The sequence below is a fragment of the Thunnus maccoyii genome, chromosome 1 (assembly GCF_910596095.1).
Source record: "Thunnus maccoyii chromosome 1, fThuMac1.1, whole genome shotgun sequence".
NCBI classification, from domain to species: Eukaryota; Metazoa; Chordata; class Actinopteri; order Scombriformes; family Scombridae; genus Thunnus; species Thunnus maccoyii.
This window is the reverse complement of record NC_056533.1, coordinates 16,235,538-16,261,629: the sequence shown is the minus strand read 5'-3', so window position 1 is coordinate 16,261,629 and position 26,092 is coordinate 16,235,538. Positions and strand designations below refer to the sequence as shown.

The following is a 26,092-nucleotide window of genomic DNA, read 5'->3' as shown; positions in this document are numbered from 1 at the left end:
TTGGTGTATGAAAGGCAATGCCAATTTTTAAAGAGAATGTTAAAATCCATGTGTTGTTAACAAATATCCATGTTTCAGATAAGAATAATGACAGAAAAATATAATTTAATTAATAATAATATTCTATTCCACTCTATTCTTATTCCTATAATTTACCAGCAGATATTCTGCCTGTCAACGGATTATCTTCCACAAACGTCTGGATGAGACACTTCCTTTTCTGCAGGCACTCATCTGGCTCGGAGTACATTGTATTTGGGTCCAAACACATCATGTTTTGTACTATGGAGTACTTCAGAGGGCACTTATCCAGAGCCTTCTTGCAGATGCTTGAGAGGACAATCTCACAGTCTTTGTTAAACTGCAAGACACCAAGCTTGCTTACACTGTTTTTGGCCCCCAACAGTCCCTGACAAAAGTAAGTGGTTTTTCAAACCTCCAGAATAACTACACATACTCAGCAGTTGGTTAACATTAATTCAGCTGTACATATCAAACTACAGATAAAATATTAAAAATTGGTCACAAATATTTGACTTGACCTAAAATGTTTTTTACTGTGCACTTTAATTACAGATTGTGTATTTCTCTGTATTTCTTCATGGCATCATGCTCATGTAAAGCACTTTGTGACGATTGTCTGTGAAAAGCGCTATATAAATACATTTTACTGACTTAACTTACTTAAAATAGCCTAGACATTCTGCAACACATCATTATTGAATTGCTCTGATGAATAAAAGGCATGAATATACTGGATGTCCCACCTTGAGGGCAGCTGCTGCACCCATACCGATTAAATTTATGAATGTGAGTGGTGAGTGGTTGTGTGGTTAGGGGAGAATGTGTGAGTTTGTGGGTGCACATGTGTGTTGCAGCTTGCAGGCAAGTAGATAAGTATAACTGGACAAATGAAATAGGTAGGAAATATAAGTATTGTGGAAGAGATGGGACTTGTTTAATAAGTAGAGATAAGTAGAGCATGTACTGATGTATGCGGAGTATGTGTACAAGGGGAATGAGTGTGGGGAAGGGTTAGGGGAATATGTTGTATATGATCTTGTATACGATTTTATGTCAATGAGTGTATGTGCCCAACTCATTAAACGGAAAAAGAAATATTAACTCTTCAATTAAAGTGCTTGTCATATGAACAAAGCTGGTCAGTAGCCTAAACAGGACTACAATGGAGTCAGTTTACAACACAAGAAAGATATTGAATAATTACCCTGATCAAATCATCCAGGTCTTTCCGGAGGAAGGGCGTTATTGGAGCATCCGTCTGGTATTTTGTCAGAAAATGTAGGAAGACTCTTGAAATGGCCAGAAGAAGGGATCTATTCGGGCCTCAGTGATGGTGTCATATGACAATAACCCCAGGTCCACGTACTTCACAATGGAGGGCCAACCTTCAACTGCTCTTTCAACTGCTGGCAAGTTTTCAAGCCACTGATGGCAACAGAAAGGTTAAGGAAACGTTGAGGAACTGTTGCAGAACTGAAGTCCTCCCTCTTGCTGGTGCACAGTTGAAGAGAGAGTGCAGGGCTCTGAGCACTTTCTACATCTGTCACACTGCAAAACCACTCTTCAAAACTAACCACAACTTCGAGTTGAGCCCCAGCAAATTGCTCACCCTGTTCTTTTTGTATGAGCTCCACAAACGTCCAACTAACATTGGGTCCATCCATCGACATGGAAAACATATTCTTAAGCTTGAGTTCCCTTGTACACTCCTGCAAATGTGAAAAATAAAAATACCATATAAAAAACAGCCAACTTCTTACTAATACAACAATGATACGCACAACAATTTACTAAGTCATGTTATCCATTTATATATTCCCTTTTATATTATTCTAGATGTGTTGCTTTTGTCCTCTTTGAGTGAGCAAACACCAAGACAAATTCCTTGTATAAAAATTGCTTGGCAATAAATATCATTCTTATTCTATGCCAATAAAAATGGGTCCAGGCCTAACATTACTGTAGCAGAGAGCATGAAAAGGAATAAAAAAGCAGTTTGAACAAAATCGCATTTTTGCCTAAGTAGTCAAGGGTTTGTCTAAATTTGTTAAGTTGCTACTGCATAGCTCACATGGCTTACCTTGAAATGTTCCAACAAGTCATCTGCTGTTGAATGGCCCATGAATTGTGATCCAAAGAAATAGAATTGAACGTGGGTGCCAGTTTCATTGGTTGTCCAATGTCTTCCATGCAGGTCTAGTTGTTTATTCTTAGTGGTCCTGTTCATGCTCCCGTCGAACATAATGACAAATGAATCTTTATTCACTCTTGAGATGAACTCCTTTTTCATGTAAGGAGCAAGTCCAAATCGCACAAGGTGAGCTGTCTTGTCCCTTTCACAGGTGAATGTTTTGCACTTTTGGAATCAGGAAACATTTCCCTGAACACTGTGCAGATGTCGTCATTTGAAGTGTATGAGTGGTGGCGACTTATTGTACATGCAAAACCCACAGCACTTCTGCCCTCAACCTGGCTGTCAGAGAGAAAGTGCTGAATACTGTCAGATGACTGGTACTGGGGCCTGAAGGCTTTGCCAGAGTGGACATATTCGCAGTAGACAAATCATCTCTAGTACATACAGCTAAACTAGCAGTGCTGTAGCAGTGAACGACTTGATGGATACTTTTTCGAGTGCTAGCATAGCGCTTGTGCTTTTCAGATTTAATATGAGAATCCAGTGCTTTACAACCCATTGTCCGAAATTTGAATGTTTTGCAACAGAGTTAATTTTGCGCCTCATATGAATCGCTGGATGGTTTCAGCCAGCTACAATATTTGTCATCCACCAACCACTTCTCATTAAATTTGCATTTATCCATGGCTGAGCCTGCATTGCTTGCTCACAGTGTTGTGTTCTTGTTTTTTTTTTCTTTTTCCCCACTGCATCCCTCAAATCAGGAGCTGAATAAATACGTTCTTCTTCTGGGTTAAAATGCAGATCACAGCCACACAATGCGTACCGCCAACTACCAAGCAGAGTGTATGCTACGTATTTAACGTACAAACAAATAGGTATTGGACATTGTGGAAATGGTCACTGTTGTGGGATATGAAATATCAGTAAAATAAAACATAAAAACTGAACAAAACATAGACAAGCTCGTTCATTTTGCCCCAAATCAAATTTAATTCCTCCCCTCCTGCAATTCCAGATATTTTAAGACATTTTTAGACCTTGAATATCAAAAACTAAATGTAAGACGTTTTAAGACTAAGACTTTTTAAGGATCTGCAGGGACCCTGATTGCACATCTGTCTGACTGTCATTATTGTAACATGACCTGTGTGTGTCAACTTACATGCACATTTGTGATATTGGATGTGTTACCTGGTACTGTCCATTAGCAAAATCCACTGTAATAGTGATTCCTTCATCCAGTTCCTGTGTAGTCATGATCTTAGAAAGCCATGTGGTGCCCATGTCTTGATCATTGATGTAGCTGAGTGGATGGGCATTAAGGTTCAGTCTTAAGACTCTGTCATTGGTGGTGTCCTCAACAGCATTGGGAATACAGTATCTGTGAACAGTGGCAATAAACGTTTTTCAGTTTGTTAAATTAAAATGTGATCATATTTAATATTAACTATAAAGAGTTCATAATCTCTAAGCAGGGTTCAGCTTTGTAAAAGCTTTGAGTGATGACAAAGTCAAGCTCATCAAATCATAAATATACAAAAGATATTTATGATACTGAATATTTAGAATATACAGTCCACTATTACACGTAAAAAAGAAGTTGTGATACTGTACCTCTCTACTAAAGGGTGCACTCTGGGATGACTGGGAGGACATCGACACTCTGACTGGGAATGGAGCTGGGGCAGGACACCTGAGTACACCTCTACTATTTCCCTGTTAAAACAAAAAACAGTACAGTACATTAAGCTACACCAAAACACTAAAGACGAATTCATTTAAATCTCTGCTAAACTTGGGAGATGAAGGAACACATTTGCAGAAATTTTATATCCCCCCCTAATCTACATATCTTTATTTTATCTAAAAATAACAAACAATTAAGAACAAAAATGACAGTGACTGAACAAGCTAAACAAAATAGCTTGAGATAAAATCTTAAAGCACCTGTTGATGGGCTTTTGACTGAACATTTAGTGCAAAGTGAAAAATCAAAGGCATAATTTGAAAACTCAATCCTTCATTTTGTCTCTCCCAAGTCCTGATGAGACACACTTGTAAGTCCTTACTGTGTGGAGTACATCACTGGTAAGCAAAACACTAATTGCCTTGTATTGAATGGTAGGAAAATCCTCTGGAAGCAGTATGGATCTTAAGATGCAACGATTAGCCTTCCCCTTCTTTCCTTCTACCACCTCTCTCTTTATCACTCCACACTGCTCCGCTTCCCTTGTTGTCTTAATCTATATAGTATCTGTCTATTTCTCCTCATCTCTATCCTTTTCTCCCTTTTTTTCAATCTGTCAATAGATATCACTTCTTTTTGCATCAACCATGATTCCCTTCCTCCTCCCCCCTGACCCATCCATTCACAGTACTCATTTCCTTTAGTCTGGCTGTTCATTCATCTTTAAATGTCTCTCTACGTCACGCTATCCATCTCACCTGTTGGTCAGAGTGGCAGGATAAAATCTAAAGTCCTGCATCCGCCCAATGAACTGATTAGACCCTGGAGAGATGAAAAGAGAGGAGAAAAGAACATAAAGAAGGTGTTAATGGGTTTGCACTGAAGGCAGTGAGTGAGGATTTCACAGTATTTAGTAGATTATCTTATCAGTTTCTTGATAACAGCTAAGTGAGGCTGCCCATAGCTACTTATATTGGCTAAGTTCATGATACAAAGCTGAACAGGATCTGCTACAGTCTACATTCGCCTCCACTAGAGAGCAGCAAGGCTTATAAGGGCATATTCATTAGCTTGGTATGATGCAAGACCAAAACAGGTCTATCTAAGAATAATCCGGTATTACCCACTGGCTTCATTAAACTACTAAGGAAAATAGTTCTTTACAGGTTTTATCCAAGAGTAGACCTGCAAAGTTTAGTCGATTAATCAATTAGTTGATCAACAGAAAATTAATCAGCAACTATTTTGATAATCGATTAATCGTTTTGAGTCATTTTGTAAGAAAAAATACAAAAATTCTATCACTCCAGCTTCTTAAATGTGAATGTTGTCTGGTTTCTTTAGTCCTCTATGATTGTAAACTGAATATCTTTGGGTTAAGAACTTCTGATCAAGACAAAACAAGATGTTGAGGTGATTATTTTTCACCATTTTCTGACATTTCTCAATTAATCTATAACGACTAATTGATTAATTGAGAAAATAATCAACAGATTAACAGCTCTAAATCTAAATATATTCTGTTTACTTGCATATAAGACAAAAGCAGGAAGTGATCGCATTTAAAGGTCTGTAACCACCTTATTTTGGCATTTTTACTTGAAAAATTACTTTACGTGATAAATCAATGAAAAAAAAAATGTTGCTGATGAATTTTCTTGCAATCAACTGATCAATAAGTTATGTAATCATTTTAGCTCAAGCAGGCATGTATGAGTTGGTCTAACAAATGACAACCAGGAACAAATATTAATAGTAGCACTAAAATAGAAAGAGTACTTTGAGCTGGCTGGCTGACGCTGAGAAGAAAGGATCTGGAGGTAGTTAAAGGCAAAGATGTTGGGACAAGACATGTTCCATATACCAAATATGCCAAGTTGTCCATGTCTCTGTAGCGAACATATATATACTGTTTAATACTGTGTGCTAATTCTCAAGCATATGTCCACACACACATGAAAAAACTGGACCGCACACAAAAAACACCATCAAACACATAAATGAACACAGGCAGGCCCACAACACATCTCTACTCACAACCCTACATATGTGACAATGTTGGATAGAACATAAAAGAATTAAATACACACAATGAAGCTGGTCCAAAGGGAGCCAGATTCTTTTAGTGTCCAACAAACTTCTGTCTAGTTTGACAACAACTCTTAGAAGACGGATAACGTCTCTAAGCATCGACAGAACCCCTGCCATGTCTAGCTTTGTCTGCGAGAGTGTGTGTGTGTGTGTGTGTGTTAGAGGCTTTACCATGTGTGTTCCAACAAACATCCTTACTTTAGAGAATGAGAGTGTATGCGTGTGCCTGTGCTTGTATGTGTGAATTTGCTTTTGAGAGAGGCTTTACCGTGTTTGGCTCAAGTACAGTGTGCGACTGTGAGCATGTATGTGCTGGAGGGTGTGTGTGTGTGTGTGTGTGTGTGTGTGTGTGTGTGTGTGTGTGTGTGTGTGTGTGTGTGTGTGTGTGTGTAAAACAGTGTGAGAGTGGGAGAGTGTTATGGGATGTAAGTGTGTTAGAACAGTGTGTGGTTGTGCAGCCTTAGGCTTTGGCTCAGGATTTCTTTAGCGTGTGGAAATGGGATTATGCCTTCCTCTGAAAAGCACTCTCCCTATTGTTACTGGGATGATGCAAGGTATAAGCCTTAATTCTCTCTTCTCTGGGTAGGTCTCTGTCTTCTCTCTCTATGTTTCAGTCTGTCATTCATCGGATCTCTAAGTTGCCTCTTTGTTTTTTGTTGTTTGAGCTAATGACAGTTGATACAGGCAACTAAGAGGTTCATGCAATTTTTTCTGTGTTATGCTTTGCCTCTCTGTCCTTCACTGGCCCTGCTGACTGATACACTACTGATTGTAGACAATTTCAAAGTTATCATTTAAAGTTATCATTTAAAGTTGTCAGTTTCCTGATGGCTCTGGGGAAACTTGTTGTTACTAGTGTTAACAGCAAGTGCAGTTTAATAGGCAGCTACTTACAGAGCAGCCAAACACATTCTGGTTGTTTTAATAAAGAACTCAGACTATAATAATTGCATAATAATAACTGTGTGTTCTATTTTCAAGCTGTGCATGGCGCAAGTAGTTTTCTTCACAATAGGGCACAGTACAGTTGGTTGCTGAGAAGTTGGAGGTGCGCAGCTAATCGGCTGCAGGTCTTCATCTAACATCTTGCTCCCTGCGGCTGCTCTCTTTTGTTCCATTACTCCCTGCAACATTTAAAACTGATCTGCTAACATGCCAAAAATGAAAGTGGTCTTGTTTTGTAGACACATTTTTGATAAACAACTGCTGTTAGTGCTAACGTCTGCAAAATAAACAATGTGTTTCCTCATACTTGTTCACAATAATGGCCACCCTATGTTACACCAATGCTGCACATGCATTAACTTAATACAGCCCTGACACAGTTGTGCGAGAGTGAACAGTGAACAGTGAGGCTGATATCAATGAGATAAAATAAGATAATAAGAGTAATGTTGCATTGTTTGCTGTGAATCCCACATCATGTTTATCAGACTTTGCGCAGCTGTCTCTGGAGCCGCAAAAAGGCTTTGTACAACTTTTTTCACATCTGCAGTAGTACTCCCCAAGACCTGCAGATAAACTTTGATCTGTAAACTCGCTCAAGTTCCCCTTTAAGGTCAAATACTGTCATATATTTGTGGCTACTTGATCTCAACCATACCTTAGCACCAAATCACTTCTCTTAAAAGTTACTAATAATCTGTTATTGGCAGCTGATGACGATTGATCGTGACATTCTTATCAGCTATCTTAAAAATATGGTTGCCATTCTTGACAAGTTCTCATCGTACTTATCAGACACACAATTTTCAGTTAGTGGTGTCCCCTCCAAAAACAGACATAGTTGTTAATCAATACATCTGATCAGCATTCATATAATCAATCCACTGATCAGAATTCCAGACACAGCTGCCAGGTTCAACCACCACCCTAAAACACACACAGACACACACACACTCCCCCCCCACCCCCACCCCCCCAAAGCCAATCACTTGTATTGATCACCACCTCTGATGTGATCTTCAGCTGATCAGATGCTACCTGCCGTGAACTAGGGATCAATGCCTGATAAACGAGAAGAAAAACACTCGTTTATCACCCTGGAGATGAACGGATATCATTTTTCTCTCAATTTCTCTCCTATTGACTCCGAGACGGCTCCCAAGCACCACCAATCAATCACAGATGTGTAGTTGAAGGGGGATAATGGCTGGGAGGAAAATAAAGGTGGAGTAGTCATTGACACCATATTAAGATATACAGACAAGATAAACTAAGAGGTAATTTTTCTCCACTTGGAGGAAAAAAACAGACAGTTGTCTCTGTTAAGGAGGAGGACTGGAGATGAGGCTCATTTTAGGTTTGGAAAACAAATTTCTTCCTTTGGTGTCTGAGTTTTCTGCTGCAGTTTTAAACACATTCAAACACTGATTACTGATTCTTGATGATACCTGAGCTGGCAGTATTTGAACTAACCTACAGTATAATTGAATGTATAACAAAAATCTCTCTTTAATGAATGAATCAATAATCATTTTAGTTAATTTTGGCATGTTTGTGAGACATTTCATAGCAGTACCACAGAGGAATCCAACCATGTTTACAAAAAACCAAACAAAAAAACCCAACATATTTACCGTTAGAGCTGAGTCCCACCCACATGGCACCGTCCTCGCTGATGTCATAGAGTCTGGTGGTCAGAGGTTTTGTGTCAAATGGTGTCCCATCCTCCTCAAGGCCATTCAGAAACAGACTAACACGTCTATCGTGGACCTGGAAATCAGTCAGGATGAGATGTAAGTCTGTGTGCACCAATAAGAACGCAGTCTTTATATTTACAGTGTGTCTGTTATATTTCACAGGTTTTCCAACATTACACTATAAAGTTAGCATTCAATATTTTCTGTGGAAACAGATCAAAAAGAGTAATACATTTCAGAAAATCAGGATTAACCACAAAAAACAACCCATCTCTATGTTTCCCTTATACTGCATGTTAAGCATGACAATGTGATTAGGATGAGGAAGGCACCTGGATTGACTTACAGTGTAATTTATTTTAATGAGCAAACATGGTTGATTTTGTCTAATAACATCTATTCTATATACTGCATCTTGGGGGGAAAAAAACAGCACGAAGGTGATCAATTAATAAATAAGCTTTTACATGAAGCATCATTGGATACAATTAAGAGTCCCAAGCACCACAGTGTAACCTAGGGACATGTAAGGGAGCGGCCTGAGGGGCATATGCAGCAGAAAAGGCCTAGCAGCAGGTTACTTCTAGAACACACAATGTCTCAGAGAGTGGCAGCTGGTCTGTGTGTGCATATGTGCATCAATCTACAAAAAGATTATGCACACACCATTAGTGTGTTTTTGCATATCTATGCATGTGTGTGTTTGTGTCTGTGTGCATGTGTGTGTGTGTGAGACCATGTGTGTGTGAATTATACATACGGCTAATCTTCCAGCTCGTTTCCCCAGTAGCAGAAGAGCCTCAGGCTAAACTACCTCAGCCGCAAATTAGCTTTCTGTTTGACCAAAAATCTCTTCTCCGCTCCTTTCCTCTGTCCTTTCCTGATCTGCTGCATGAATATTAAAAACTGCACAGCAGACAACATCGTCAAAGCAGGAGCAGCTCCCTTTCACATCAAACCCAGGCGAAAAGAAAGACGCTTCCATAAGAGGGGCTCTCCCCCCTAAAAAAAACTTTAATGTGCCCTGTCCCACTCTCTCCCTTTGCCCCATCTCTAAATTCCGTGTTTGGGAAACACACTGTGGGACCACTGATAAACCTGACTCTCCCGGTCTTACTAGAATTCCCCTCTCCTTCATCTTTTTCATGTCTCCCTTCTGCTCTGGTCCTCCTTGCTTTGTCCTTTCTCCTCCTCATGAGGTCATCTGGATCCTTCACATTCTTATTTTGAGTTTCCTCACCTTTTTTTTTTATTTGCTCCCTCTCTCACTCTCCCTATTTTTCATATTCTCTTCTCTCTCTGTCCATAACTTCCCCCTCTCATCTCCCTTCCTGTCTCTTTCCCTCATGTTTATCTTGCCCTGTCGCTCTCACTTGTTGTCAGCTCTTTAGGGAAGTTGAAAAGGTGTGAGGAGGGAAATAAGTCCAAGTCAAAAAACGCCTTTAGGGGATGAAGGCAGGCCCAGACAAGTGTCTGCCTCTCAGAGGATAGTTAAGACGCCCAGACAGACACTTTCATGATGGCTGATTGAAGACTGGCAAGCACATGAGAGCACAAGAGTGAGCACGGGAGAGAATAAGAGTTTAAAAAAAAGAAGAGAGAAAAAAAAAAAGAGACAGGAGGGAGAAAAAGAAAAGTCAGAGAGCGGGTGTAAGAGACGGAGCTAGAAAAAGGGCCCACTTTAGGAATCTCTAAGCTGAGCTGTGTGGCTCTTGGGGAGATGTGAGGCAGTTGTCAGGCCTGATGTAAATGAATCCTGAAACGCTTCATCCTCCTTAGCTGCCACGCGCCCTTTTGAAACACAGCCAACTCCCCTTTGTTAGCTTTCACAAACACTTTCCCTCCGTTTTTCCCTTTCTCCGTCCATCTGTATTTTTACCTTCTTCTTTCCTCAACCTCTTTGTGTCTTTTAGCCAGTATAACTTCTGAATTTTTTGAGAACGAAAGAAAAAAAAGAGGAGAGAGAGTTAAAGAATTCTGTAGCAGTGATAACTAGTCTCATTTGGACTGTGTCCACTAAGTCCAGAGGAAAGGAAAGGACTACTTTAAACTCTACCTAGCTTCTCCCTTATTTACACAGGATTTGCCATTTCATGAAGGCTTTAACCAACACACTTAAAGGCATCATCACTGCACACATTTTCAGCCCAAATATCCTCTGCTCCAATCAAACTGGCAGTGTTGAAGTCATTTCCTTTACACTAAGCCATAATAGAGCCATACAAGTAATAATCACTTACTGCAATCAACTCTGTTGCCATAATTAACAAGAGTGTGATTTTGTAGTATATAATGTATGTGTTTATTACCTTTTTAATTCCAAAGAATGTTATCATGTCATATACTAATCTATTAACCAATGCCAAAGTTTTTGGTCAAATTTTGCTTTAACATTTTACAATATTTAAAAAACAGCTGGGATATAATTTCTTCAATAATCATGCAAACCTAAGCTGTCATTTCCTATTAAGGCTGCAGCTAACGAATATTTTCATTACTGATTAATTTGTCGATTATTTTCTTGATTAATCGATATGTTGTTTGGTCAATAAAATGTCAGAAAATGGTGAAAAATGTCAACAACTGTTTCCTAAACCCCATGGTGATGTCTTCACATGTCTTGTTTTATCCACAACAGTCCACAGCCCAAAGATACTCAGTTTACTGTCATAGAGGGCTAAAGAAACCAGAAAATAGTAACATTTGAGAAGCTGGAATCAGAGAATTGGAAAATGTTCTTAAAAAATGACTCAAAACAACTGAAATCAATTATCAAAGTAGTTGGCAGTCAATCGAGTAATCGTTGCAGCCTTACTTGTACTATACCATTCTTTATGTCTCCAGCATTTATTTTTTCCTTCACTCATCTCTCCTACAAACTCAAACTCTGTCAAATTAAGGTTAAAGCTGAAACTGGAGGGAGAGATTTGTTCAGAAGGTTCAATCCCAGGCCAGTCTAGATATTGAATCTTAACCCCTGCACTGTAGTCCTGCCACCATTCATTACTCCATTAGTACCTGGCCTGCTTGCCTACAGTGAAAATGTTTACTCCTGCAACATTCCTGCACGACTCATGTTAAAAATAACAACAGACCTACAGCATTCTAATATTCTAATATAATACTTCTACATTATATCCTATTACATCCATTTTAGCTACATTTATTTTATGACTTTTGACATTCTGTGACCACTGATGGCTATAAAATTGTTGATGTGCTGTATCACCACCTTTAGGGAGTGCTACAGGTATATTACACGACTATCAAATTAAAAGCACCATACCATATTTTATGTCATTATTTTCTTTTCCTTATTAAATAATTTCCTTCAACTTTGTTCCTAAAGGTTGCTATGCTCTTATGGAGTTTAAAGCACCCTTTCCCTGTGCAAAACCCACTCCACTGGCAATGTTACCACCTAAGCCTCTCTAAAAGCCCAGGGAAACCCTGAGTGGAAAGCTTTTAGTGATCTGTAGACTGGCATTTTGACTAAAGCTCTTCTCGATTTTCACACTCCTGCCAAGCCATGGCTCAGTACACAGTGTGGACAGCAGTGTCTCTTCCAAGCTCACTTTGTAGATGTGGGCAACAAAAGCAAAGGGTGGTAAAGAAAATATACGATGAATAAAAATTAGCCCAACCAGTGACACAAAAATATACAGCCAATAATACATTTTAATAGATAATAATATTATATGGAACTATTATTTTTGTAACCAGCATGGAACCTACTGTGTTAGTATTTCTATTCTGTAAAAGTAAAAAAAAAAAAAAAGGAATACGGATTAAAAAAGAGTCACCTGTGTTTTAAAATTAAATTAAAATCACATGCTAGACATGCTAGAATTCTGCACTATGGACAACAAACTTATTTTGTCAGATGACCTGCTTAATTGACCTTTTCTTTTCCTTTTTTTGCACTGGTGAAATCTTGGATAGTTTGCATATATATAAGGGATAGATAGCTACTTAACACTTAACCACAATGATAGGTGAGGAGAGGAATTAGGTGTCTATGGGCCACAGCAACACTTCCTGATGACCTGGGTCATTTTCCATGAACTTGAGCCGACCGCTCAGTGACCTACAGTACACATAACCACACTGAGGTCATGGCAGAGTATTTTGCCAGCATGATTTTCAAGTATATCAAAAATTTGAGGTGAACTTCTGCATTTGAATTTAATTCTTTATTTATTAATGATTTTATTAATAACCAATCAAAAGACAAAATGCGTGTCTGTGTCACTTGAAACTAAACTCTCAGCAATGTAAGCAAACATATAGCTTTCAAATATGCATGAAATGAACATTTGGTTGTCACATCATATAAGCTGTTCCTTCAAAAACTCTGTAGAGGTGTTTCAAACAGACAGCTGTCATGCTGCAATCACACGCTGAAGCTTTTCAATTCATCACGGTCCAAGAAAGGTTTTACCGCAACACACAGGAATTCACCTGAATAATTCTCATTACTCTAAGCAGCCAGGCATTATCCAAACATCTGACATATTGCAGACAGACTTAAAAATAACATTTTATTTATATGTGGAGAAGGGCTATCTTAGGTGTTGACTTTAGAAGCTCAGAAGTGACAGTTGGAGGTCAAATTAAATGAGAGGGACGTTAAAGTTGAATTATACTGGAAACCAATTCGAGATACATATTTTACTGCTGCGCAACTATTATATTAACAGCTAAAGCAATGTAGAGCTCTATGCAGGAGCTTGATGCTGTATGTGTGTTTGTGTGAGTGAATGTAAGCAGAAATTATGACTGAAATGGGGAAGGGAAGCCCAGAGAACTGTCCCAGTTTGACCTTTCCCACAGAGGATAGTATCTCCCCCTTGTCCTCCACATTTTTCTCACCCACCCAGTCTGCCTCATCGACCCCTCTCCTCCTCTCATCCTGTCTACACAACCCACTTATCATTCATCCCTTCATCTCACCTCCTCTGTCCTATTTTTTGTTTCTCTCATTTCTCTTTCAGGTACTTCCCTCTATCGTTTGCTACCTCCATTCCCTTTTTCTCTGTTTCTTTCCCTGTCTTATCGTCTGCTCTGCACCTGTACTGTATATCCTGCTTTTGTGTGTATGTTTTTCCTATTGTTACGTTAGGGTGAAAGAGTAGAGGGTGGTATATGTTTTTAAAACCCTCTTGAGAAAAAATTCTGGGCTGATTTTGGTGCGTATCAATAAAACTGACTTTAGAATTTCACCGTCTTCTTGTTCAACTTCTTCCCCTCTTACACCCTCTGCTTTATTCTTAGTTCCTGTTCTCCTACTCCCTCCTGTCAGTCCTTCCATCTCTTCTTTTCATCTACCCATCTCCACCCTGCTGTCTTGAACTTCACTCACCCAGCTTTTGTTTTCTCGAACCTTCCCCTCTCGTGTTGCTCCTCTCATGCTTGTCTGTTCTTCCTCACCTATCTCCTCCTTTCCATTTAACCTCCTCTAATCCCTGACTCCCAGTCTCTGTCCCCGTGCATCCTGCATTACCAAACTCTCTTCACGCAGGCCCTCTCCTCCAGGCTGTACTACCCTGTGACTGACTGACATGCCACTCACTGATAACACACCTCATTCCACAGCCAGTGAAGCTGTCAATGGGGAGAGAAAGAGAGAGGCTGAAAAGGAGAGAGAGAGAGAGAGAGAAAGAAAGGAAGGAAGAAAAAGAGAGAGAAAGAAACCAAGACATGATAAAGGGAGGTTTGAGTGAAGAGTTTGGAGAAAGAGATTCTCTAGCGTTGACAGAAGAAAAGTGAATGAAAAATTAAGTATTAAATATGAAAAAGACACGCAAGAATACACTAAATAGACACTGAAAGGAAGACACTGGGTAAAATTAGAGAGAAGAAAGAGAGAAAGGAAGAAACTGTGAATGGCATAGAATCTACAGTTAATAATAGAAGAAGTTGTGTTATTTTAAGAACATCATTTAATAACAAGTGAGGGTTATTGCAAAGAATTTGGGTTTTAATTGGGTTCAGGCTCATTAAATCATTCAGTGGAATGAGTTTGAGTCATACAGTATTAAAACAGTATCAATGTCAGTTTAAGGAGGGCTGGGTGCAAAATTTTGGGCACAGTCAATATTCAACAAGACAAGACAAGACAAAAGGGTGATAAATATGCACAAAATACTTTGAATCATAGTATTGTGTAAAAAGACCATAAGAAAACACTGAAAAGAGGAAGGTAACACAGTCAGAACAGAGAGAAAAAAAAGCTGATCCAAGACAATGAAGGAAGAGAGGGTGTGAGAAGAAAAGGAATATATAAAAAAAAACATGGTTCTAGCATGTTCCTCATACAGTTGCCTATTGCAAAGTTAATTGTGTACACTATCATTGACGTAACATAAATAACTTTGTTTCTGCAACAAATGTTTGTATAACGGGCAACAATCTCATGAAGGTCCCAACAGCTCACTTAATCAAAACCTGATCACCAGTAGCTCACCTGAGCAACCACAGTTGCCAAGTCCGCTTATTATAAACAACTTTGGGCTTGTTTTTCTGTAAAGTCACTTACAAATATTGGTAGTCATGGGTTACGCTTTTTGGGCTTGTTTCTAAAGTGTAGTTGCTTATTTGGACTTGCTCCCTATACGTCTAACGTTAAATGAAGTTTGACTGAGCTCAAAGTTGTCAAATATTGCTGCTGCCTGCTTTCAGAACCACGCATGTACTGCTTAGTCAACGTTAAAATCCTTAGCTGCACACTGGTGGTTCACCGGTTAGTGCACAAGGGGGGGTTAAACAAACAGGAACAGAACTAGGCTAAAAGTTATTAAGGTGTGTATGTGTGTGTGATTTGTGTGTTACAGAGGAACAGAGCTGATGACAAGACAAGGAGGACAAGGACAGGAGACAAGTTTTTTTTTCTATACATTAATTGAGAAGGCCAGTCAAAGGCCTGGTAGCAGCACAGTATTTTTGAAATCAGTTGTGTGTGTGTACGGCTCTACACTGGTCACTATGACTGATTTTTATCTTTTGGTCTGGACATGTGCAGGGTGTTTTCTATGTTGTCATGACTTTGATTTCAGGTAGATCAGTGATTTGCAGCAACCAGGATGGGAACTAGTACTGGTCCATGCAGTGTTGACCGGCTTCCCTCAACCCACCGCAACAGAGTCCCTCCTGAAAGCCACAGTGTAATTAGAAAACTACACAAAAACATCTCTGGGACAATCTCAGCTTGAAAAACTTGAAAAACAATGGCTTAGATCATCTTAATCTCAGGATACTTTTGGGAAACAGGTTGCTGATGTTCAAATATATTCCGGTTCTCCACATGTGAACTGCAGTATGTAAAATAAAAGTGTAATGTGACTTAACGCATAACCAGCTCTCCACTTTTGCATCTCCAGGCACACTGTCACCTTTCTCTCTCTTTCTCTCTCTCACTTCAGCTCTCCTGTTATTGCTCTCCCTCTCCTTGTTATTCACCCTCCAAGCCTCTCTCACCTTCTTTAGTCCTCTCTCCCCCCCCCCCTCTATACTTGCCCCTACCCACTATGAACTGTTAGCAGCTCTGATGTACAGCCAATATTCTCTCCATCATATTAGGACGGCTGCAGTGTGTAAAGAAAGAGATAGGGAGAGGAAGAGAGGAGGAAAAGGAATAAAAGAATAGGGAGAGGGAGAGAGAGAGAGAGAGAGGAGACACATTTGTTCTACTCATCCCAGCGCTAAAAGATACAATTACCTCTCACAGCATATTATCCATGTTTTATACCAGCCCAGGGCCCCATGCCTTTGCCTTGCCGCGCTCACACCATGTAAGGCCCATAATTTAACACTAGCTATGACAGTTTATTTAAGAAAAGAAAATTGTCTCCAGGGAGATGGAGAGGGAGAGAGAGACAGTGTGTGTGTAAGGAAAATGAGAGTAAAAGAGGGAAGGACAAAGAAGGTGGAGGGGGAGAGACAATGAAACAGGGGGAAGAGAAGGAGAGATAGATGAGGCAGAGAAAGAGAGAAAGGGAAAGTCGTCTTCAGGAAGAAAAAAAAGCTGAGAGAAAAGATAAAGAGAGAAAAAGAAAGAGGGGGGACATATATATAAGATGACATGCCAACCTTTTAATAAAGACCATAAGTCTCTAAGACTTTTTCTTTCTAAGCAGAAAGCAAAGAGGGGTCTCTTTAAAAAAAAAGAGAGGCATTCATGGGAGGGAAGGAAGGAAGGAGGAACATATACTGTACACTATCACATTATGAGAGGGGAGAGATGTGCAGAAAAATTATTTTGGACCAAGGCTTAGATGCACTGGGTAGAGTTCTGCTACCCAACAGATCTACACAGGGTTTCAGGTATCAGATCGAGAAAGTATCAGGTTTTGGATCCATTCCAGCTTTTGTATTTCGGGTCGCGTTCGGATTTGGATCATATTTTTTCAAGTCTGTCTTAAAATAAGACAGACATATGCACACTCACATGTGCATATGTACATTGAAAAAGTTATTGGTCACTGTAAGATCCACAAAAAGATCTGTCTCCATAGTGATTTTGATATAAGTGAAAAATCTGAGCAGCAGTCTGAGTTGAGCAAATCAAGGGCCCTATCTTAATCTTCAGTCAAATTGAGGACAGCAATTTCTCTGAGACAAATGTTGTTAAACGATGTTTATTTGGAAAGCTGTAGGAGGCTCAGACAGCTCGGCCCGATATAAGCCATTTCCCCAAATCTCTATAATCGAGCTGGTGAGTGCAAAGTCAGCATGACCCATAGAGCCACGATGGCCACATTTATGGAAAATAGATCAGGTTGAAATAAACCAGTTATCCTTTAAATTTGGCAGTGGGTTCAGTAAGGTTGGGTCTTACAGACAGAAGTATGAGCAGGTTCAGGGTCTCAATTTCAGGCCTGTGCAGAATTGTAGCACTAGGCAGAAACATTTGTTTGATATTGATATGATTTGTTTATCATTTACAATATTGTGGTTATATTTTATTTGTTTTGCGTTTAATAGCGCTACTAACCTATGCCATGAAACTTGTACTTTAGTGGATATTTCTGCCCTTGCTGCATACATTTTTAGCACTCATATCTCAAAGCTCCAGTGGGAATGACACCACTAACCCTGGCTGTGCTAGTGCCTTGCTCTCACTAGCCACATTGCACACTGGGATGAAACGCTGATGTAAAATAAATAAATAAATCAATGAATTTAAAGACAGAAAAACCTGAACCCCACCACACACACACACACACACACACACACACACACACACACACACACACACACACACACACACACACACACCTTTCTCTCTCACTATGTAATTGATGCCAGCCTTGTGCCCTTTTGCTTCCTGTGCCAGCAGGCAGAGGGCAAACATAGAGGTGTCCGCTTCACCCCTACGTAACAACCTTGCCTCACCTTCACACACATGCACACAACCACACATATGCACACACACACATATAATTACATGCACGCAAACACACACGCATAGCCTACAGAAACATGCACAAATAGTGCCCCCATGCCTGTACATATAGTCTATGCACATGAACACACGTACACACACACACGCACATACTCATCTGTCTCACAATCTGTCTCTGTCATGCTACATGGGACAGAGAGAAAAGTGTGCAGGACTGTGTGAGAGTTTGTATGTGTGTGAGTGAAAATGTTGCCTTTTTTGCCAGGGAGCCGCACACACTAAAAAAAACACTTTCTTTTCTGCTACCGCATATGTCATCAACCATCTGCATAAGGTTTTGATGTGTCCTATTTCTTTCCTCTCTTTATATCAAATGTTACATTACTCTTACAGTAAACACATACCTTACAGATGCTTTACATTCATTAAGCAGCCTGTCACAGTAGCAGTACCCTCGTCTTGAAGGTTCAAATACTGAAAGTTGGGAGTGGGGTATATTGAGATAATGCATGCACTGTCTGTATTAACACTACTGAAGACGAATCCTGCACCTGCACTAAAATAGGGGCTTAACCAAAATCAAGCGAAAAAGGGAGTTACTCTAAGAATCCTAAGTCATGACATGGGACACTGAACGCACATTTGACCATTTATAGGTGACTTCTGGTTACGGTAAATACATGTTTACCAACATTCACGTAAGACTTTGCTCCAGAGCTGTAGTACCACTTCATATTTTCTTAACAGTTCTGTTTCTCCTCTCTTCTCTCTCTCTTTATCAATAGGCAAGAGACCTTTGACAAAAAAGCAACCTGCCGTTTCTGTGTTTAATTGGGTATCTCGTGTGGAGGTTATGTATGTGTGTGTGTGTGTTTAATGGTAAGAAAGTAAGACAAAAAGGGAGTGTGTATACGTGTGTGCACACACAAGTGTTAAACATTCATGCTGCTGTGTTTGGTCGTGATGGGACCGGTGTGACTGGTTGTCCCTGCCACTGCCTCTTCCGATAATGCTGATTTGCTCAGGCACTAACAGACAGACCCCTCTGGGGGTCCTCCAGGCACACAGTCAATCACAAGTACTCTAAAAGATAGTACCCCAAAGTTATTTAAATCATGAATTATTTTCCTTTCCAATGTCTAGATTTCCCATAAGACTTACAGTACATCTCCAACTTTTAGGTTGTGTGTTCCCCTTTCACTACAATAACATAATAGAACAGCATGCCATTGAGGCATATTAGATAACTGCCTCTCTGTAAAGCCCACTCACTCACTCACTCACTCACTAGGTATACAGAAGTTATTCAGTTCCTCTCAACAGTACTGCATTTACAGTGGATTGGGCGCAGGTGAACATGACAATAACAACATCAAGAGCCTCTAGTTTCATGGCAGTAAATTGGCAGTTACAGCCGATAACACCATTAATTAATGTGAGGAGACTCTGGATGGGATGCACAAACTGACAGCCCCTGTAATATATATGTATATGTATAATACTAATTAAAATGGTAAACTAGACTTCAAAGGAGTTGCTTCTGTTCTATGCTCCCATAACTAACACTATGAAGTCATGTTTTTGCCCAAGTATTCACTTATTTGTTGCCTTCTACCAAACAGAGTACTTTTTTGTACTGTTTTTGACAAAGCCATTACTTTGGGGTCCAGCAAACAGTCAAAAAAAGATAATACCAAGAAAGCTGACTTTTCAGTTAGTGACACAGACATGTCTGCTCTGACTGCTCTGCTCGAACATCACAGAGTCACCCTATGAGCTGATTTGAAGTCAGTGTTTGTAGCCATTGAAACAATGCTGGACATAATTCAGACTCTCAGACCACAAACAGCGAATTGGTTCTCTCAAATTAAATTCAGCAATGATTAGCCAGAGCATTCAGGCCTTAGAGACGAAGTGTACAGACCTAGCTGGTGACAATGCTAAATTGCAGCCCTCGCCGCTAAACCAAAGCCCAGGGAGAAACCCAGATGAGTCATAATCTGCTTCCACAAGCTCCAGACTAAAGGTCTGGTGGTAGCTTCTGAGACTCCCTCTCAGAAGCTAAGCTAAACTTTGGAGGTTTTGGAGATGCATGCCAAATGTAATGAGGGACCTCTACAACCTTGGCTTAAACCCTGCTCTGCACTACCCAGCCAGACTGTTAATCACGACTAAAGATGGTGGTAAGAGGCAGCCATCGTCTAAACACCAGCGTCACATGGCTCAGGACGCCATGGGGGGGGACCTGCACCCTGGTTTACCTATCGAGGTTAGCTACTTGCATTAATAATGCCACAATTTTATTTTATTTCTTTTATAATAAATGAGCCTTGCTTATCACTTCCAGTTTTTGTACTGGGCGAAATCATGTGTATGTATGTATGTATGCGTATATATCAACAATTAATTATACATAATATTAATTCTGCTAAAATGTACAGAAAGTCCCACAGTATACTGACTTCAAATTATCACCACACTACACTGAACCACTTCCCTCACTTCCCCCCCTCTCTCCTCCTCTCTCAATCCATCCCACCCTCCCCCAGGCTACCTCTTTTTCCTCTACTATTCTCTACATCGTTACCATAATCAGATAAGACAACTACCTAGGGAGCACCAGCATCCCTACAGCACCTTGCTCGTGGCACCATGTGTGTACATGTGTGCATGTGTGTATGTGAGTGTGTGTGTGAATTGCTCCTGGCACTTGGAAACCCGTATTCCTTTTGACTGTCTTTTTTGGTGTTTTGAGCTTTTCAAACCGACAGATGACTGGTGTGTGTATGTGCGTGTGTGTGTGTGAAGTGTGTGTGTGTGTGTGTGTGTGTGTGTGTGTGTGTAGGATGGTTTCTAAATTACCCAGCTCCTTCATAGGGTAATGTCTGTATTGTGGCTGACAGACTGCTACAAATTATCGCTGAACTGTGAGTATGTGAGTGTGTATCTGTGTGTATGAGTGAGAGAGTGAGTAGATAAGTGTGTGTGCATGCATGAGAACGGGAGTATGCGAATGGTGTTTGAGTGTCCAGGATGATTATGTTATTCTTCTGAATGGTCAAAGCAGATCACATCACCATAACCATTAAACTAAAGGCAGACTGATTCACGAGAATACACACACACACACATACACACAGTTGCAAAACACCTCCAAGCCACACAAGCAAAACGTGCTTACAGCAAAATGCCTACGAGCCTTATAGTTTCACATGCCTACATGGACATGTGAAACACACATATATACTGTAAATAGACATATATAAACACCTGATCCCTACGGGGGAATACACACATACTGTACACACAGAGTTGCGAGCGATTGAGCCATCAGCAGCGCCACATTTAGCACATTTAACAACACTCTGAACTGCTAAATTACTGTACTATGCATCAACACCAATCAGCCAGCAAGTAAACAAAGCAGTCGAATTAGATTTTCTGACCTGGCACAATAATTTTCCCTTTAAGTATTGGTCACCATGTATAACCTGGCTTTATTCCTGGCTTCTCACTCTAGCCTTAAATTGTGCTAAACCAAAAAACAAACAAAAAAACAAAAAAAACAATGAATACACATTCCTTTTATCTACTTGCATTTGGCACTTTCATTGCTATTTTTAAAACTATACTTTGCTTGTTATAGAATACACAGATGGATGTGTTAAACCAAGAAAAAAGTTAATTACTGGAAACTTAGTTTGAAATATGACTGTCATAATCATCCATAAGTAGCTATTACAGACAGAAGATTCACTAGATTCTGATCTGCTCCCCTTTGCCCTGTTAATCTGTTGTTGTTTGCTGTAAATACAACCTCAAAACAATCATCTTCAGTTTCATAGAAAAACCTTTTCTAGCATTTCAGTGGTGGTATAATACATTTTACTATATTACATTATAGCTGCTCAGCACTAGAGGAACAGTAAAGGAGAGCTGATCCATGATCATGTAGAGCTGTATAGTATATTACAACAAAAAGATGTTGGGCAGGCCAAGACACCCAACTGCTACACATCTAATTCAAAAGAGGACGTGAGATTTTGTTCTTCCATTACTTTTTGTGATTTGCTACATACATTTTACATTTACCACATGAAATGTAGTAAATGTAAATTCTTTCAAATCGATCACCTGTGCTTTGTTTTGAAAATGTGTTGCAGACAAACTGTAATAAGGGCTCTCAAAAACTGGTGCCAGGTCAAATAAAAATGTGGGTCCAAAGATTATACAGATAAAAAGCAGACAATCAAACAACTTAAATTACAGACACTTATAGTGATAAGGCTTGTCATGGTGACCATGTTTTCTTCCCTACTAGCCCTGGTGTTATTCAGAGATGCTGAAAGAGAGATTGTCCAGTGGAGCAATCTGTAAAATGATACTCTTAAACAGACTAGACACACACACACACACACACACACACACACACACACACACACACACACACACACACACACACACACACACACAATCATTTGGGGTCTCAAGACTCTTTCCCACTCCAATAGCTGCCATTTCAGAAAAAATCAGAGCTAATGAAAGCCTTTTTTGTCCATGACAGCCTTCTATTTCTAACCTCTAATGCCTTCTAAAATTTCTAGTTGATGTACCACTTGGGTCAACCTGTTCTGAGAAAATAACGAAAAAGAAGTAAAGAAAAGAAAATGAATAAAATGAAATAAATTCATACATGGTTATATTTAGGGCTGGACAATATATCGATACTATATCAATATCGTGATGTGAGACTAGATAACGTCTTAGATTTTGGATATCATAATATCGTGATATGGCATCAGTGTTGTCTTTTCCTGGTCTTAAAGACTGCATTACAGAAATTATGTAATTTTCTGAACTTACCAGACTGTTGTAGCTGTTCTATTATTTGCCTTTACCCACTTAGTCATTATATCCACATTACTGATGATTATTTATCAAAAATCTCATTGTATAAATATTTTGTGAAAGCACCATTAGTCATCCCTACAATATTGTCACAATATCAATATTGAGGTATCTGGTCAAAAATATTGCGATATTTGATTTTGTCGATATCGCCCAGCCCTAGTTATATTACATACACTACTTACAGAAATTAAAAGTTTTTCCTTTTATATATTTTTTTTCTTTTACCTAAGGATCTTTACCTAAGAAATATCACTGATGCATCACTACGGAATATAATTTATTTTTGAGAACAATAATTATTTAGTATCATCACATGTCTGCTGTAACCACCAATTAGAAATGAATAAATGAATGAACTTCACAGAGAATAAGTGGGGTGCAGTTAGTTTTCCACATGGGACATACTGTGCATGCTTTTTAAATGTATGGAAAGTGTAAGGAATTGTCTGTGTATGTGTTTTTGATGTAACGTGTGTGTTTTGTTACCTGCAAAACAAGGTGCGTCCACCTCTCCGGTGCAAGTCGTCCCTCTGTTCTGAAGCTGACCATTAGAAGAGTCTGACTGCTGGACTGACCGTACCGCAGGGTGACCACCTGCTCAGACACGGTCACAGAAAAAACTAACTTCTGCCCTGAGCTCTTCTCCAGCAGCATCCTAAGAAACAAAAACACACATATATACAGTGTCAATAAACAATATTTATGAATTTATTCACTATTTCAGCAGTAGGAGACAGTCCATTTGAATATTTGGCAGTGAGGAATTGTTTCAGCTTAACCCAGAAAACACAAAGAAGAGTGGACTCCAAAACCCATGGAGTCGAGCGCCACTACGTGCAGTCTCTCATTCTGACATTTACACATGGAATATTAATATTTTACATGACTGCTAGGTTTCTGCTGCTACACTGGGTGCAGACACACACACGCACACCCTCCACGTGTCATATTAACCACCATCGCTGACATTTTATGGGAAATCATGGCTTTTATGAACCCAGAGCAGCATACCCTATAAATCACAGATAGATGTATGCATGAGAAAAAGAGCATGTGTATGAATGTCTTCACATGCATGTGTGTGTGTGTGTGTTAACCTGTGAGTGGGACAGATAGAGAATAAGTGCAAGAAGAAATAAAGTACAAATTGGTGAGAGTTATATCTGATATAAATATGATTTAGTGGACTGAGAATGCTTCTTGTGTCAAAGGTGCTTTTGCTTTTTATATAAGAATTCTGATTTATTTAATCCAATGTTGGGGCAGAACAAAGAAAAAGACAAGGCGTCAACAGCTGGGAGGAGCAAAAAAACTTTTACAAACTTTTTTGTAATAATGCCAACAAATCAGTCTCTCTGTTATATTTAACATCACGTGTTTGTGCATTTCTGCCATGTATTGTCCATATACAAAAAGTCTAGTAATTGTAACCATGCTAAACTATAAACATAACCTAATAATCAATTTCTGAAAGTGAAGCCTTTGTACAGTCAAAACTATCATTTGTAAGAACAGGTGGCTGGCTCTGTTCATTGTTCAGAAGGAGGGGAGAAAGAGAGAGAGAGAGACAAAAAGAGGGGTGAGAAGAGATGGACAGAGGTGAGGATAGAGACCTCCTTTCATCTGGCTTCTTTGATGGCAGCCATGATCGTCTGTACAACAAAAGACTGATAGCCAATGACAGCAACAGAGAGAGAGAGAGAGAGAGAGAAGGGGACAGAGTGGGGGGAGAGATATTACTTCCATTCAGATGCTTTCAGCCGTACAGGTGTCGTGTTCGGCACACCGAGACAAGAATCCCTGGACAGACAACTTCACAAACAAAATCACAGCATGAAATTTAAAAGAGGGATCTGATCTTAGTCTGATTCTCCTTCTGAGGGTTTAACTTAACTGACAGCCACATTTAAACTGAACATCCAGTCAGTTACTAGAGTACACATGCAACCTGTCTAGTGTTGCACTTGGTCTTTCTTCAGACCTGACACCACTGCAAAGTTATCAGTCACGTTTATCTTTTCATCACATTGCTGAATATGTGAATGTTGACGTACTTTATCTCTTCAACAAAACCATTTATTAGTTTATTCGCATAAAGCCAACATTTCCTGATCATGTTCTAAGACAGATTCACTACATAATTTTATGTGTCCTGATTAGCAAAGTAATTTATCTAATCTTTCAATTGTCATTGTATAGTAGTCAAAGAGATGTGTATTTCTAACAACAACTACATTACTAGCTAAGTTTCATTCATGAACACTATAACAAATACAATCCAAGTGGCCATGCATGCATTGTAGCTCATTTTTTTTAAACAAAGCAGTCAATGTTGTTCGACACAATCTACTTTAAGTGTTGCATGATGGAGAAGGAGATAGAGTTGCCGAGCAGAGCTAACTGATCTCTTTCTGTGCGTACATGTACCTTTTGTGTGTGTGTGTGTGTGCATGCATGTGTGTGTGTGATTGCAAGTTGATCTCAGTGTGTGTAACTCTGCACCATCTCAACCCTGTCTGAAACATATGAACACACTCTCATCCCCTGTCTCTCACAAACAACATGTCTAAGTAGGACATGACAGGCAGTTGGCTAACATTTCCTGATGGTGATATTGACCTGACCAGACCTGACCCAGTTGTTCCTTGTTATTAGATCAATACCGCAGAGCTTTCACTTTCTTTTCAATGTTTGAAAATCATTTTAGATATATCAGAACAGACATTTCACTATGCATCAGGACAGCAGTGTGTTCTGGCAGGGAAGCTGTATTTGATGGTGTTAGACTATTCTATTTCTGTACATCGGTATTTGTGAATCATGCACATGACACACACAAGTGTCTATTTTAAAAAGCAGGAGAATTAACTATTTGAATGCTTATTTCCCGTTTCTGTTTTAAAAATGGTTTTAATGTCACTGTGAGATACATGGAGAACAAATAAACCCCATCTTTAATTACAGTGTAAGTTGTAATAAATGTTTAAACTTAATAAAATACATACAGTACAAGACATTGTTTCTTCATCCTCCTCTCTTTCCTGTTCTGCCTCTGGTTCATCTGGTCAGTCTCTGTGTTGTATAAACTAACTAACCACATCATTCCAGACGTGCCATGCCTTACCAAATCACCAGCCATCCCTTCCTCCTACCTATCTGTTCCCGTTCTGATGACTGTGCGTCTGCCTCAGACCTCT

At 39.5% G+C, this 26,092-nt stretch overlaps 1 protein-coding gene across 5 annotated transcripts in view; it reads right to left on the bottom strand.

Annotated features, from left to right (window-relative positions):
- ush2a (Usher syndrome 2A (autosomal recessive, mild)) overlaps nt 1–26,092 on the bottom strand; it is a 237,332-nt gene that overhangs the window by 201,905 nt on the left and 9,335 nt on the right. For all 5 annotated transcript variants that reach the window (XM_042395524.1, XM_042395835.1, XM_042395601.1 and 2 more), the window contains exons 5-9: nt 23,382–23,550; nt 8,519–8,654; nt 4,607–4,670; nt 3,776–3,877; nt 3,353–3,542 (exon numbers count right to left, since the gene is read on the bottom strand). In XM_042395524.1, coding sequence (XP_042251458.1) covers nt 3,353–3,542; nt 3,776–3,877; nt 4,607–4,670; nt 8,519–8,654; nt 23,382–23,550 — 661 coding nt within the window. The remainder of the gene's footprint in view (nt 1–3,352; nt 3,543–3,775; nt 3,878–4,606; nt 4,671–8,518; nt 8,655–23,381; nt 23,551–26,092) is intronic.